General features: G+C 45.5%; 1 protein-coding gene across 2 annotated transcripts in view; it reads left to right on the top strand.

Moving 5' to 3' along the window:
- The first annotated feature begins 1,643 nt into the window (after positions 1 to 1,643).
- Positions 1,644 to 16,010, top strand: part of SMAD9 (SMAD family member 9) — a 37,346-nt gene continuing 22,979 nt past the window's right edge. For both annotated transcript variants that reach the window (XM_027713497.2, XM_027713495.2), the window contains exons 1-2: positions 1,644 to 1,740; positions 15,361 to 15,987. In XM_027713497.2, the coding sequence (XP_027569298.1) occupies positions 15,576 to 15,987 (412 nt within the window). In that variant the 5' untranslated portion in view covers positions 1,644 to 1,740; positions 15,361 to 15,575. The remainder of the gene's footprint in view (positions 1,741 to 15,360; positions 15,988 to 16,010) is intronic.

Below are 16,010 nucleotides of genomic sequence, written 5' to 3'. Positions count from 1 at the left end.
TGATGTCTTCAGTTAAAAATAAACATCATTATGGATATAAAATCTGAAATCATGCCGAGTTAGAATGTGTGACCAGCACTTTATTAATGTTTACAGTGATTTATAAATAACAGCATCTCTTCTGCCACTCATCTGTCGAGAAGTCTCCTGTAGAAGCCAAACAGCAGTGGGAAAGCTGCTGGTATTTTAAGATGTTTCAGGCCAAAGTGGGAAAGAAAGACATTTTGGGGCATTACATTGTATATCTCCTTATTGCACCACAACCTTCAGGCGCGCATGCTTCGATAAATTTGTGCTGTGGAGCTGTAATTCCATTGTGGCTTTTTGATGTCTACTCAAACAATATTAGCTTTGCTGTCACGTTTACAATGTAAAAAAATTTTGGTGAAAATGTCAGCAGGATTGTATCTTTAATCATATTTATTGATTGACCTCAGAAGGCTCAGCGCCATTTAACTGAAACCCCTCGGTGCAGCCACGGCCGGGTTCAGCTGGTGCCTGTTCCTAGCACTGCCTGGAGCCCCAACTTCACAAGTAGCTTTTATGTGTAGTGTCCTTGAAGCCACTTGACTTCGCTGATATTTCTCTTTCAGCCCTTCCTTATTACAGCTAATACAATATGCTACATAGCTAGAGATGGTTACTCCTAAGTAATATGAGGGCTTAATAGGTAATCTCTGGAGCAGAAAATTCATCTGCTCCCAGTGCCGGCTGCAGTTTGCTGTTTTCTGACCAGTCCTGTGCAATGATGGAATCCCTGTACAGTCGGTGTGGAAAGGTGCAGCCTGGCCTCCAAACCCCTCTGCAGCTGTGCTATCCAACCGCTCCAGAGTGATATTGTCCAAGTTTCTCCCCACAGCCGGTGTTTGTCCCTATCCTCAGAGGCCGGGGTCCTCAGCAGCACCCACTGCGGCGCAGGACGGAGAAGATGCCCCACGCCCCGCTTGGCCGCTGTGTCCATCCTCGGGGGCTCGGAGGCTTGCGAAAAAGGCCACGGGGAAGGGCCGGCTGCGGGGGCACTGAGCGGAGGCTCTGCCCCGGGGAGACCCGGCGGCCGCACACAAACGCCGCGCCGCCGCCCAGCCCCGGGCAGGGCAGGGACCGGAGTGCCCCCTCAGCGCGGAGCCGCGGGGCGGGCACATACCGGCGCCTCAGGGGGCTGCGCTCCCGCGGGGCGCTGGGCTGGGGGCGAGTGGGAGCGTGTATGGGGGTGTGTGTGAAGGGCGGGTTCCGCGCCGGGGGGGCGTATGGTTGTGCCTTGCGGTGAACTCTGTCAGAGGGGTGTCCGTGTGCCCGTGCGCCGGAGGGGCAGAACTCGGCGTCTGCGGACGGGTGAGCCGGCGGAGGGGGCGGCGTGCGGTGGGTGCGTGTGCTGGGAGGTGCGCGGTGTGTGAGCGTGTGTGTGAGTGTGTAACTGCGTGAGCGTGTGCGAGTGTGCAAACGTGTGAAAGTGCGTGTGCGCCTGTGTGGATGTGCCTGTGTGGGTGTGTGCGGTTGTGAGTTGTGTGCGGGGGCGGCGCGGCCGGGGGGGCGCAGGGGCGGGCCGGCGGCCGCGGCGCTGCTGGCCGCGGTCCAGCCCGGCGCACTAATACAGCCTGGCGGCTCCCGCCTGACTGACGCCGGCCGGGGCTGCTGCTGCTGCTGCCGCTGCCGCTGCGCCCTGGCTCCGCCGCCGCCGCGCAGCTGCAGCCCCGCTCCCGCCCGCGGCGCGCCGAGACCCCAGCCCGTGCCCGCTGGCAGGTAAGAGCCGGGGCTCCCGCCCGCGTCCCGGGAAGGGCGGAGGGGGTGGCAGGGGGGACGGAGGACAGTCCCGCCGCCGTCGCCGCCCCAAACTTCGCGCCGGGGCTGCCCCGCGCCGTGTCCCCCCGGCTGGCGGCCCCGGCCCCGCTGGGCTGGGGCGCTGTGCGGGCGGGGGCTGGGGCCGCGGAGCAGCGAGATGAGACAGACCGACGCCAGGGCGGCGAGCGAAAGGAGGAGCGCGGGGAAAAACATTTTTATGGATGGCTAAACGCTGACAAGTCTTCCCGCTGTCAGGGTTTCTTTCCTCCTCGTTTAAGTAGGAGAGGGAATAAAAGAAAAGAAACAACAGAGCCCCACATGACACGTTTGGAAATACTTTTCCTTTTAGAGGTTATATTCTGTTCAAGAAATCCCACTCCTGGACACGCTCCCAGGCAAAACGGAGCAGAATTACTGGGATTTGGGGTTTTTATTCCAGCTACGAACGGTGACTCTGATGGTTTTGTTGTTGTGTTCTTTGGGGTTTTTTGGCTCTTAAGTTCAAACGTTATTATTTGGCTCTTAAGTTCAAACCCAACATTTCCAAAAACAATAGCCCTCGATATGGCAAATTATAAATCGTTGTAATTTTATCTCTATGCCCAGGCAGCTCTAAGTGGAGGGAATTCGGAGTTTGGCTCATTTGGAACAATTCGGATATTGTGTGGTAACTTTGATTTTATGGGTAAATTTATTTGATGCTAGCCAGGTCTGGTTTTAAAAGAGGCATTAGTGGGAATGAAAATAAATCACACATGGACGTGCGTGCACACACACACACATGTGCGTGCACTGTTAATTACTTGCATTTTATAAACTAGTGAAAAAAAAATTCAGCCTCAAACGATCAACTATTCAGTGAATGAGTTCTCCCTTGGCAGAAGTGAGAAATGATGTGCACCGCTCGGGAATGTATTCAAGTTGGTAGTGGTTTGGGAAGGACACTGCAGATAATGCAACTTGCAGTACTCTCTATCTCTGAGGTGTGAAAGTGTGCCTCTCCTTACGTGCAAATATTTGTGTAGTAGGACTAATCCTCTCGTCTTCGGGAGTATAAGCTGAAGAAAACGCTGCAAAATTCTTCCCCTCAGCAATGGAAGGACAAATGTCATCACTCAAACAAACCTCATCCGTTTTAATCCAGCCAGACAACTCCTTTCTTTCAGATTTGATAAGTACCAGTGTCTGGCTGGTTCATCTTTGCTTCCTGTTAGATTTTAAAGCAGAGGCTGTGGAGGTTTGTGATTTGTTTGTTGGTTTTTTAAATATTGAGTTAATTTGACTTAGTAGCTAAAATAAACATGCCCAAAAATACATTTAAAGTCAATTGTATCAAGGATATCATGTATTTACTGAGTTTGACACTGGTTCCCATTCCTGCCTGTTGTTTGTAATGGAATTAGAAACTTTTTTTTCTTGACTTGGTTAACTTTTACATAAGCTGATAAATGGTAATTCTGCAAAAATGACTAGAGTAAGGGTCAAGTCTGTTTTGTCATGAATCTTTATCGTATCCATATGATATACACAAATTGGAAGATTTACTAATTTATGTATCACGTCCATATCAAGATTTGTGAATTGATATGAGGTGGAGATAGAATGAATATGAATATGAAATGAATACGCACAAAGCTGTCAACTGCACAACTTTGTGAACAAGTTGAGTATTAGTATTTTATTAACACACTTGCCCAAGACTAAGAGTCGTGCACACATGTGCCAGATATCTGCAGAAGGTGGGGATGTGTGTAGAGGAACTGGGTAGCACCTCGGGTTTGAAAGCTACTCTCACAGAAACTCGTAGTAGTGTCCCACCTTGCCCTCAGTGGGTACAAGAGGAGACCCAGCTCACTAAAACAGGAGTGTAGAAGTCTCATTATAATGTATCACATAGCATCTGGACAGTTAATCCTCCTTTCTCTCCTTTTATTCTTTTACAGACTTTCTACATCTCACATGTGAATCCTTAGTTATCTGCTGTTATCAATCTGGGAGATAGTGTGTCGTGTAATCTTCTCTCCTGAATGCTAAAGTGCTGTAATTTTGATGGCCAGGCTAATCTGTCGCTATAAAGTTTTATTTTTCCATTGTTAAATTCAAAGGACAATGACTACTAATTACGAGTGACCTCTAATCAGAACACTAGCTGGAGTTTATCACCAGTGCTGATACTGACTAACAGTAATTCCAGCATCAGCAGTACTAGGCACCCCTTTGAAAGAAACTTTAAAGAATAAAGGGAGCCAGAAGACAAATATATATATGCTCTAGGAAATTTGTCTGCTGCAAAAAATACAGTGAAAGTGTACAGATATTCCATTTGCTGTGCAATATACCCTTTACAAATAATAATTACAGGGAAGGAAAAAAAACAACCCATCATAAATATTTTAACTGAAAACAACACAGCAAAAACATACATAGGAAAGGTTGTTCTCTTAGACTGCCTGATTTCCTGCTACAGGGATGTATAAAGAATCATTAGTGTTATTATACATGAACACCAAAAGATAGCAATAACAATGACAATTTGAAATAATCATTGCAGCCCTATTACTGTCTTCAAGAACACTGGTTGTAAGGAAGCATTAGACTCTGAATAGAGTACAATAAAATTAATTTTTAAAAAATATCCCAAATTATTTCCCGTCTTATATTTTTGTCTGTAATGTTTGAATGGTTAATACTGTGGGAATTTTACAGACGGACAGGTGACTTAAAGAGTCTTGGGTCCCGCGTGTTTATTAGCGCAGCTAAAAACCTTGCTGTGCTTTTGCAGATGAGTGGATCTAATAGATTGCGGGATCAGAGCCCAGACTGAGATCCTGACTAATACATGTTCGCATTTAAATCAAAGCAGGTGAAACATTATCTGCCCAAATGTTGTGCAGATGCGTGTGATTTTTAGACAGATTGTTCTACAGGACCACTTGCAGGTTTCTTCAGGAACTGTTGCAACATCTTAGACAGATGGCAGGTTGAGCAGTTCACTTTGAAGTTAGGCTCCTCTGGACAAGGGCGCATCAAGGACGCGGTGGAGGTGGACATAGAGCAGAGATTTCCCAGTTTATGCAGTCACTCCTACATAAAAAAAACACAAGAAAAAAAAAAGAAGAAAATCTGACAATTGATTTCTGTTTTTCTGAGGCATTTTTCTGAGCATTAAGATTGAGGTGTGTTTCTGATTGGGCAGAGCAATGCCTTATCTTTCCCACATCCTTCTCTCTAGAACTTGTTTCCTTTCCACTCTTTTTCCTTGTCAGTAGCAATGCCATCCTCCCTTCTACCAAACTTAGCATCATCTTTGCCTTTTCTGTTTCTCATAGGTCTTGATACTTCCAGATACCTCTTGACGCTTTTTCTTCATGTTACTTCTTACATTCCTCCTTCCTTTTGTTTGCAGCTGCCAAAGCATTAGTCCCACACTATGGCAACCTTCCAGCTTGATACTGCAACCTCCAGTTTCCCAACAAGCTCTTTTCTCCCACCTACATTCTGCTCCCAGTTAGCATGACCCATGCCAAAATCTTGCATCTTTTGCTTTTCTTTCTGAAACATCCCCTTTTCTGGAGTATCTGTACACCTGGTCTTTTTATAGGCTTTGAAAATGTCCCCTGCATCCAGAGTTCCCTAGAACTATTGGCCTCAAACTCACTGTCCGTCCATTAAAAGAGAGAAATACGGAGGAAAGAAAATTAACAGACGCCCGGGTCGTTAGAGTTTGTTCTGCATCAGGCTTCCTTTCACCCTTGTTACCTGGCTACAGTAGGAGGCAGATTGGCCATTTCTTGATAACGGTGGCTCTGTGTTTGTTCGGTCTGGTGGTGTGCTTGGTCAGGCAGCCATGCTGTGCAGAACAGCAGGCAGGAGCTGGCAATGGAGAGACTCTTTCCAGAAGGCGACATCTGCAAACAGCAAAGCTCCGCGTAATGAAGACTTCTTTATAACGTGAATAACCCTGATGATGAGGTCAATACATTTCAACAATACTTAATCTTTTTTTATGTGTTTTCTTGCTGTGCCTTTCCTTAACAAAAATCCTTTCTTTTATTTTTTTTAAACATTCCTGTGCAGTGCTCCTCATTCAGGAGAGTTCATAGTGCTTTACAAAGCCATCCCTGTCAGGGTGCCTGTAAGACAGATGCAGAAATCAAGGCACCTGAGGGAAAGCCATTCACCCAGAGGCCTGTGGCAGGAGGTGATCCCACACGCTACCTGGTAGACACAGAACTGACTGGAGGCACAAGCAGTTCATGTGGCTTTTCAAGACTCTCTTATGGCTACTTACTGGTCTTGTCTATCCAAACCTACTTGTCTCTGTCAAATTACTCTGCTACCGATGTACAGTTTCTTACCCTGCAGCATATATGAGGTATCTAATTTATCTCTCTCATCAGCAGATCTTGAATTACTTCATACAGGGCATGAGGCCTTCACAGAGACATCTAGAGCAGAGAAACCAAAATTCATTCCTGTGGGAGGCTGCAGTTTGCGACTCCCATGCCTGCCCTGCTGCATGTCCTATAGGACCACCTCAGGCTTCTTGGTGGCGACGTCCTTGGGACCCTTGGGCTGTAGGGGCTGCATGGAGCAGAGCTGAGTTCTAGAAGGGGAGAAGCAGCCCTGGAGAAAGGGGGTATTCCTTGCAGTCCTGGGGTGGATTTACAGAAGAGTGATATGTTTCTTTTAAAGACTCAGGGCCCAATTTGTGCCTTTTGCTCAGTGTTTTCTGAAGCTGGTAGTTAACATGACATGTCATCTTACATGCTGAAGAGAGTCCAGCCCTGGTTTTACACTCCGAGGCTCAAATATAGGCATATGAAGACTGTTTAATCTCATAAGCAAGTGTTCTGGTTTAGAGAATTTGAGCACCCACATCTTCAGCTGAAATCAGTGGGAATAGCTAGCCATCTCCTCCTTTGCCCCCACAGAAGGGAACTAGATAGGCAAGTTCTTGCTCCTTTTGTTCTTAGTCCTGTCGTTGTGAAATAACTTCCATAGAAAGTCCAAGCATATCCAGATATTTTTCATAGAAAATGCCTCAGTGCTGTTGCTTGGGAGCATTGGTCCCTCGTCCAAGGCAATCCCTGCCACTGAATCAGATCTTTATGTGGATAAAGCACACTAATATCAGTGCGTACCTGTCCTCCACACTCTTATTTGTTGCAGTTCTCCAAGATGTAAGCCCTGTGGATGCTCCACCCCTCCTCCCCCCCCTACAGGGTTTCACAAGCCACTGAGAGCTCAATTAGCACAGATTACTGCGGATGTTCATGCAGGAGAACCTATATGTCAATCTTATTGCATTAGCAATTTCCCACAGTGATGTACAATGAAAACCTTTTAGGAAAAACAGATTTGAATGTGATATGGTTTGAACACAATGAAATGCTAATGCAATTCCATGGAAAACTGCTAACATGATGTATATGGAAAGTCTTTTGTGTGTGAAACCTATCCCCCTGTATGCAGTTAGCCAGGCTGTCTCACCTGCAAAGCCAGGTGGCCAGCAGTACTGTTGCTCCTTCTCCAGGCCTGCTGCCAGTCAGAGGGGAAGCATTTCTGGAGGTTCTTCCTTTTGAGTATTTTATTGATGATCTATATGCTCTGATGATCTATATTTCACTTGCCTAACTGTGTAATGCTAAATGGCCAGCAAAAGGTGTCTGCTGTGTTAATACCATAACTGAGTAACTCTTCAGGCAGACCTCCATGATGTGTGTCTCTCTGGGACTTTGGGTGTTACGCAAGGGAGTGTCTTTGCCAGGCTACAGCCAGGAGCATGCCTCAGGGTGCCCTGTAAGCGTGAGGTGCTGGAGACAACAGACTCCACAGCTAATGCCCAGTGCCATAGGTTATTTCTGACTTTGTGGCATTAGATTCCTGGCACAATTAGGCAGCAGATCTCAGAAACACGAGATGTAGTCCTTGCATGGATAGAACCTGGCGCCAGGTTTCATTGCTGGGATCAGACCTTGCAGGTCTGCCAGTGGGAGCCAGCCTCCCAGTTCTGTGTATTCTCTCAGGAAATGAAGGTATTTGACATGGTGCTCTCTCAGCTGGCCCTCAGGTCTCCTGTAAGTAGGTGGATGTGCTACCTTGCAACATGAGGAGAGTGTTTGCTTTACCCTTCTTCCCTGTGTGTACCATAAATGCACAACCAGAGCTCCAAAATGTATTCTCTTCTAACAGCTTAAAACACTAAACTTACAGAATAGGTTTCCATCAGACTGGAGTGCCACATCCTTGGTGAAGTAATCGTTCTTTAGATGTATCCTTGTTCACAATGTTCTTAACATCTAACTCTAAGGAAATCCTTTTCCTAAAATGGGTATTTGGGAATGACTCCAAGAATGCCAGTGATTGATAACGAGGGTTACAGCATCTGATTAGTGTGGATATAAACTTCAGGCCAGCACTGAAGGTGAAATGCTTTTCAAGTCGCCTGCTTCCTTTGTGAAGTGTTTGTTCTGGAGGCACTTGGCTGCATGTTTTGTATTAGAGACGAGTCAGTTTTTATTTTAAAAGCAGGAATTCTATTTTTTGGGCATTTCTAACCGTTCCATTTTTAGAAACACCAATGGGCTTTGCTACAGTTTCTCTGGGAATGGTGGGTATGTGGAGAATGTAGGACTGACTGGCTATAAAATGGGGATAACCAGAGCCATGAGAAGACATTTGGGCTTCCCAGAGCAGGTTGATGTGCCTCCCCATCACCCCACTGCCTCCTGCCTTCTCCCACAAATACGCACTCAGAGCTCCTCCATGGCGTATGTGCTCCTTAGCCTTCAGCTCTGCTGGTGGAAAGCGGCAGGGAGAGGGGCTTTTCCTCAGAGCTGCTGGTCTGAGGCTGAGCAAGGTAGCCACAGGAAGGGGTGAGACAGGGGCTGGGTGAATGAGTCTTCCTTCTGCCTGCAGGGAGCAGGGTGTGAGGCAGAGAAGAGGATGTGTCCCTGTGCAATTGGATCTTAGAAACTTCAGTGTGGCCCAGCCAGGGAACACAGTGTAGTTCACTCCTTATAAACATCACAGTCACTGGTTTCCTTTAAGAATTAATATCAAGGAAGGAAGTGCAGTCAAGAGAGATCATAGTGATAAAGTGGTCTGGTTTAATGTTTTTGCACAGACATTGGTTGTGGTAATTTTGTGGGGTACCTTTAAATATTGTGGGAGATTTTTGAAGGCAAAAATCAGTGATAACATCCAGCCCTCTGGTTTGGGTTTACCCTCAGCAGCTGGATGCAAGTAGCCCAGGGGCCGAAGCCAGTATAGCCACGTTAGCCTAGTGCTGCACCTGAAGAGAGGGGCTCTTTTGCTTGGTCATAGTAGGGGAGGTAGGGTCATAAGGGCTCATCTCAAGGGGTTTTCCAGTCCCTTCTTCCTCCCCAAGGTCAGCACAGTTGTTCTTGAAGCAAGCTGTGTAATATGCACTCACAGACTTCCAGCAGCAGCTATCCTAACATGTATCTGTTCTATTCATATGCTCTCCCTGTTTCTCAAGTGGACATGAAAGACAGATTGTCCCTATCCTGCCTGCAACAGCCTTTTGCACATGGGTGAACTGCTACCATGTCCATGCCCTTCTACTCTCCCCATCTTATGCCACACCAATGAAGCTTTGTTGAAACATCAGTCAATGTGCTCACCCAGAGTAGTCCCACTGTGGGAGTTGGTACATCCCTTCTTCCTAGTCAGGCATCATCGGCATACCAGAAGTGACCTTGGTGCTTAATTTTCTTTCGTGACAGAATTTATTTCCACATTTCCACAAGTGTTTGGCCTATGGAAGTGCCTGCAGCTGTGCTAAGGTGTGCATCTTATATACCTGAATCTTTCCCTCTTTATATCAAAGGAGAATGTGTTATTCCTGTCAAGAGAAGCTAAATGATGCGGAGCAGATGAGGTAATATTTGAGTAATTACACTCAAAATTCAAAGTTCAGAGAAATTATTTGGATGTCACAGATTTTTAGGCACTAGCATCAATTTTTGTCCTTGCTTTATTTGGAGGGCAGTGAGTTCCGGTGAAAGCTCCACAGGGTAGATGAGTGATTGGAGAGGCATGAGGTGCTGCGGGATTTTCTATTTGATATTGATGCCTGCATGTAAAGTTCATTGTAGAAGGGTTTTCAGAACAAACTTGAAAAGACTCAAGAAAATGAGTTTGACAAGTTTGCATTATTCATTTAAGTTTATAGGAATAAACAACAAGATGTTGCCAGGGCTGTGTGAAACATGGATATATTTAAATCCCAAGCACTCTACCTCATATCATTGCAGCTGTTTCCAATTGAAGCAGACCACGGTCAAATCAAGAAGAAATTTAGTTTCTTAATTAAAAAAAAGCCAAACAACCCAACCTCCTTTATGTCCCATGTAATTAAAATGCTGGCTATCAGGTCTGTGGTTGTCAGTAAGAAGAAGAAGGTAACATTGTAATGAAAAATTCATTCACTGTATTTTCTTGGGTGTGAAAGACAGTGGTTTCAGATAGGTTCATAACAGCACCCTTGTCTGGCAGGTCCCAAGCACAGCAAGAAGCCTCGGGGGATCCCAAACGATGTTGTGGGTGCCACGAGTGGAACATGAGTCTTCAAATGATTTACATGTGTCAAGAGTAACATGTGGCCACCGTCCCCAAGCCATGAGCTGGTTACTCATGACTGTGCAGCTCAGATGTGTGCTTCCACACTGCTCTTCCAGAGTGAGTGCAGGTGTGAAACTCTCCTGCCTAACTCTGAGCTGCTGTACTTGCAAAAAAACCAAAAAGGGTTGTGCATGAGGCCCAAAGCAAGGTTGGTGAGGTTCCTCGCTCATTTGAGGCCCAAGTATTTGTACGCACTTCTGTTAGTTTATTTATTTATTTATTTATTTATTTTAAAGCCCTTTCCCCTTCTGATGTGTGGAACATCCCCATAAGCGAATGGCAGTGCTGATGAAACCCAGGAGGTTCTTTGCCAGCCCTGAGTGTGTGCTGGCTGCTACTATCTGGCCACATTTGAAAACATATCAAGACTCAGCTTTAAGAAAACTTGCATGCTTCTCTCTTTCATAGTAGGTAGAAGTAACTGAATCAGTGCTAGGTAAAAATAACTAACCAAGAGCATGTTCACAGCATTCCTCTTTACTGATTGACTGAAATTATTTTCTCCCTTCCAATTCTGTTGTGATCTAGTTGCCGAGCGGCAGACTCCAGCTATAATTGTCGCACTACTCCATTTTCCAGCCGCATTCATCTCCAAGAACTGCACAGCTTATGTCTAGACAACCCTCTGAGGAATCTCCTTCTGTGGCCTTACATAGCTTTTGCAGTGACACCAAGACTGATGTCAGCCATTTTCGAGACAGATAGCCCTGCCTCTGCCTCTCGTGGCGCAGTTAGCCCAGACAAGCGCTTCCAGTGGAGGCAGCACATTGACTCTTTATTCCAAAGCATACACAATCTGCATACACGTGTGCTTACACACACATGCACAGATATGCTTTTGAGGGAGACTGGACCCTTTGCTTTTTATACAGTTGTGTTTTAAGTCTGGTTTTGTTAGCGTCCATGCAGTTTTCCTTTTTGACTTCTGTGGAAAACTTAGGGTGAAATGTAACAAGGACTGGTACAATTTCCCTGCTGTGCCTATGGTAGGGAAATTCCCCCAGCCTGAGGGAATGGTATGAAGCTGTGTCTGGGGAGGTGTAGATTAAACATTAGGAAAAACCTGCCTTATACTGTTCCTTGACTTGAGGCTTACTTCATGCAATGGCTGTCTCAACCTCCAAAACAGGGTGGCTCTGTGCAGGCTTATCAGGAGTGACCCCTGTTCCCTGCTAACTCTTGATCTACACACAAGAGTGATTTGGAGGTGTGCTACTGTAACAGACCAAAGCTATTCCAGATGCTGTGGTAATAACATGCTATAGGTAATAAAGTTCCAGTTTCCCACCACTATTATGCCATAGCTAAGGTAGGCACCCTGTGCTTAGGGGGAATGGAGCCAGTGAACTGAGCTAGTGCATTTCCAGTCCCACCTTCTCCTGCAGGCCCTACAGAAGTGAAAGGTCCGTGCTCACGTACCATATGTCTTCTGCCTCTTCCCTAAATCAAGCTTCAGACCTTAGGCTAAACTCGGTGATGGAATAAAGATCTATGGCATGGAAGACTGACCATGTTTAGTGTTGACCAGTCACTTAGCTGACAGACAGATAAAGCCTTCCTTATAGTCCCAGAGGAGAGGGAATCATGTTAGGAATGTACCCTGAATGATGCCTGACTCGTACTCAGGATAGCACATAATGCTGTCACTGAGGGAGATAGAGGTGATCAGACCAGAACTACCATCATGGTATGGCTTTACACATGTGGTGGGGATATGGATCAAAACTGTAACGCTTCCCTCCCCACTGCCACTCTAAATTGTTGAGCATCAAGAAGCACACTGGATCATCAGCACAGAAAATACATCAAGCATGGTTTTGAAACATTTCAATGTTGGAAGTTTCCAGTTGGGTAGGCACGTTGCCTGTTACCAAAGGCACAGAGCTGAAGCAACTGCTTCAGTCCTAAAAGACTGTTAAAATTAAATTGTGAATTTACATCCCTGTCATTGCAGCCCTGGAGCAGAGTGGCTGCCTAGGTATTTCGTAATGGAGAATCTAAGTGTAGCAACACAGGACTTAGTCTGCTGAATAGTATGCAGTATTATGTAATTTAATAACATTAAACTAGGATGTTCAGATAATATTATTTGAAATCTGTTTATTTAATACCATTTATATTTTATGTGTCAGTTGAATTTGGGGAGAAAAAGATTTTAGAAGAAACTGGGGGGGAGCACAGTAGGAAATTGTGCGAAGTACTTATCTGAGACTACATCACATGGTCTGCAAAGCATGGCTTTTGCTTTCATACACATAGTCTTGGCTACTCTCCCACTAGCAACAATAGCACTCAGACTCATACTGATGTCACTGTTGAGTTATTTAATTTGACTGTACGAGATTAATGTGTTTATTTAAAACCTTAGTCAAAATGGAAAAGAAAATCTTGGGACAATACTTTTACGTGAACATGTATGTTTTCATATCTGATGATTGTAATGTTGCATTAACTTATCAGAAGCAGTTGTTTACACATGCCAATGCCCAAGAGACCCCCTCAGATAAGAAGTGTGAGCCATTTTCCCTCTCAGCCTGGAGCAGAGACTTCACTGCTGCTGGTCCAGTGGGCTTTCATCCCAGGCTTTCCTTGCTTCCTGTTGCTGCTTTCAGGGCTTATCCACAGCGATCCCAGCATTGATTCATTTTCTATGTGAGGATGGGGTTTGGTGCTGCCAAGCAGTGACGGCAGTGTGGTGGTGGATCCTCCAGAGATTCTCACTGGGGCAGTGAGGGACAGACACCCCCACTGCACAGGATGTCGAGATGGTGCTGTAGCCTCTGTAGGCTGAGCCTGCTCCTGCAAAGGCTGGAGCCTGCCTGCCTAAATTTTATCCACATTATGTTTTACAAGCATCCTGAGGGTTTTTTTCCTGTGAAAAATCATTCTGAATTTACTTCATTCTCACATGTACCCTCTAAGTGTTTGAAATAGACTTTGGTTTTTACTAAGAAGCATTATTAAGTGTCCAGTTAAATACTCCAGGTCATTGGATTTTTACTAATACAGAGCAGGGGAAAAAATCTGGAATATGAAGTTTCTCTTGGTGTGAAGGGACAAGTTTGGGCAGTTCTGTGGAATCAATTGGTCATTGACTGATGAATGGCATGAGCGAGGGGCTTTCTGCTGTGCTCTGTCAGGAACCTCTCTTGATAGTTGAGGACAAATGGACATACACATAGACTGATAATGTAGAAATTGCGTAAGCCACAGCTCAATACTGTGGTAGGTGCCTGAAGCAAGGTGGGCCTGCTCTGCCTTTCAGTTTTGTAGTCCTTCTGTGCATACTTTCATGCAGCCTTCTGTTCACTGGTTCTTGGAATATTAATCTCTTGGGGAATAGCAACTACTGGTGGGGTTTGTGGTATGCCAGGGTGTTGCTTTTATGCTGCTTCCGTCTTCCTAGTGCAGTAGAAGGCATTTGGGCAGTTGAACCCCCGCCGTCACCATTGCCACTGGAAGAAGGGAAGAAGCTTGTTATGCGTCCGTGTACCTGCTTTTCTTAGAGTGCTTGGCATCTTAAAGGGTAATGCAGTGGGGCAGAGGGGTGGGCATGGGAACAGAAGAGCTGGTAGAAAAAACAGCTCCAGCCAATCCTTGGTCCTCGGATTGTCTAAGAGGCTCTGATGCCCTGGGCTGTGTGTGCTTACTCTGCAGCATGCTCCAGAGCTGTATGGTGCCGAAGGTATCAGACTATGCCAAATCTTCAGGATTGGCCTCCTGTATCAATGTGTTGTACCTGTGCCTGCACGTGGTGTCCCCAGGTGCCCTTTGAACTCTTACAAGAACTGTACGTTTAAGGAAATTGCAGAATAATATGGTTTGTGAAGCTCTGCTGCTCCCCGAACTGGGCGACATGTGTCTCCTCAGTGGCTGCATATAAGCAGTGCTGAGGACTATGAGCAGGCCTTTACTGGATGGGGGAAAGGTCCACAAGAGTGGACCAGGGCAGTCATGGAGCTGCTTTTCTAGAAGCATCCATTTAGAAGCTGTTCCCATCTCCTGTTTTAAGTGCCCTCTCTCTATGTAGTTCAGACCTTTGGATACCTATGCACAGGGGGTCCATGAAGTTTATTTAAAGCAGTAAATAGCTTGACATACGAGGACATCTTTCCTCAGGGTTCCAGTCAGTGGAAATATGTCATTTACAGCTAAAATTAGACTGTCTCCAGCTACATGAAGGAAAAAAAGTAAAAACCCTCAAGAACTAAACTCCTTCTGTTGGACTTTGTCAGATGTAGCAACTCCTAGCAAAACTAACTGAGGATCCACAGACTACATCCAAAAGTATGTGATTTGGATCCAGAAAGCTGTGAATTGTTGAAGAGAGAGAAACAGACTGTCTAGACAAAAAAGGTTTTTCTCTTCCATGTGAGAAAATATAAATAAACTTAGAGAATACTAATAAATCTTTCAAAGGCCCTAAATGAAACCTGAGAGTAGTCATTTTAAATTAGTTTTGCAGTTAATATTGTACAGCTCTTGACAGTACACTGTGAGACTGGAGTGGCAGAGAGGGAGTTGAAATCAGTACAATATTCTACTCATGGCTTCCATAAAATTTGATATTACAGATTTAGTTTCATAGAAGATGCTTTGAGCTGAACCCACAGATACTAGCATATAAAAAAGAGCTACATTTTGTTTTCTAGTAAATATAACCCTAGTCGTGCAACAATTTGCCTGGTGCATTGAACTCTAAACAGAGTTGAAGTGGCTGGATGCTTAACAATTTCCATCATCCAACTCTAAAAGGAGTGGGGAGGGTAATGGGGAGGAGAAGCTTGCACCCAAAATAAACATCAAAAACCAAACAGAAAACCATTGCAAATTAACTACACATTTTGAATAATTTCTCTTTCAAAATATTTTATTGAAGGAACAATGAAAATAGTGTGTGAAGCCTAACTATGTATTGTGTTGCTGTTCCAGGCTTCATCAGCAGTTTCTTGATGTTTGGAAAGTTCTGAGACCCACCCTGTCGGACCACTTGTAACCAGTGCCTAAGACTACAGGAACGTATGTGTGGAAGAACCTTTCCTTGAAGGAAGTGTCCCTTGCTATACTGTGGAAACTCCGTGCAAGCCTTGCCAGGCAGGAGAGTAATTTGTGCTTCCATTGGCGCTTGTTTGTAATCTCTGCTTCTTATGCACTCCAGCACCCCTATCAGTTCCTTGTTCTCCTTCACCAGCCCTGCAGTGAAGAGGCTGCTGGGCTGGAAACAAGGAGATGAAGAAGAAAAGTGGGCAGAAAAAGCTGTTGATTCCTTAGTGAAGAAGTTAAAGAAGAAAAAGGGTGCCATGGAAGAACTGGAAAGGGCTCTGAGCTGCCCGGGTCAGCCCAGTAAATGTGTCACTATCCCACGTTCCTTGGATGGGCGGCTGCAGGTGTCTCACCGCAAGGGGCTTCCCCACGTCATATATTGCAGAGTGTGGCGCTGGCCTGATTTACAATCTCACCATGAGTTGAAACCACTGGAATGTTGTGAATTCCCATTTGGCTCAAAACAAAAAGAAGTGTGCATTAACCCCTACCATTACCGGCGGGTGGAAACCCCAGGTAATTATGTCATCTGCCAATGG

This window comes from Pipra filicauda, unplaced genomic scaffold, assembly GCF_003945595.2.
Source record: "Pipra filicauda isolate LSUMZ 115617 unplaced genomic scaffold, ASM394559v2 scaffold394_size754893_pilon, whole genome shotgun sequence".
Classification (NCBI taxonomy): Eukaryota; Metazoa; Chordata; class Aves; order Passeriformes; family Pipridae; genus Pipra; species Pipra filicauda.
Note: the sequence above shows the minus strand (reverse complement) of the source record. Positions and strands in the feature narration are given on the sequence as shown.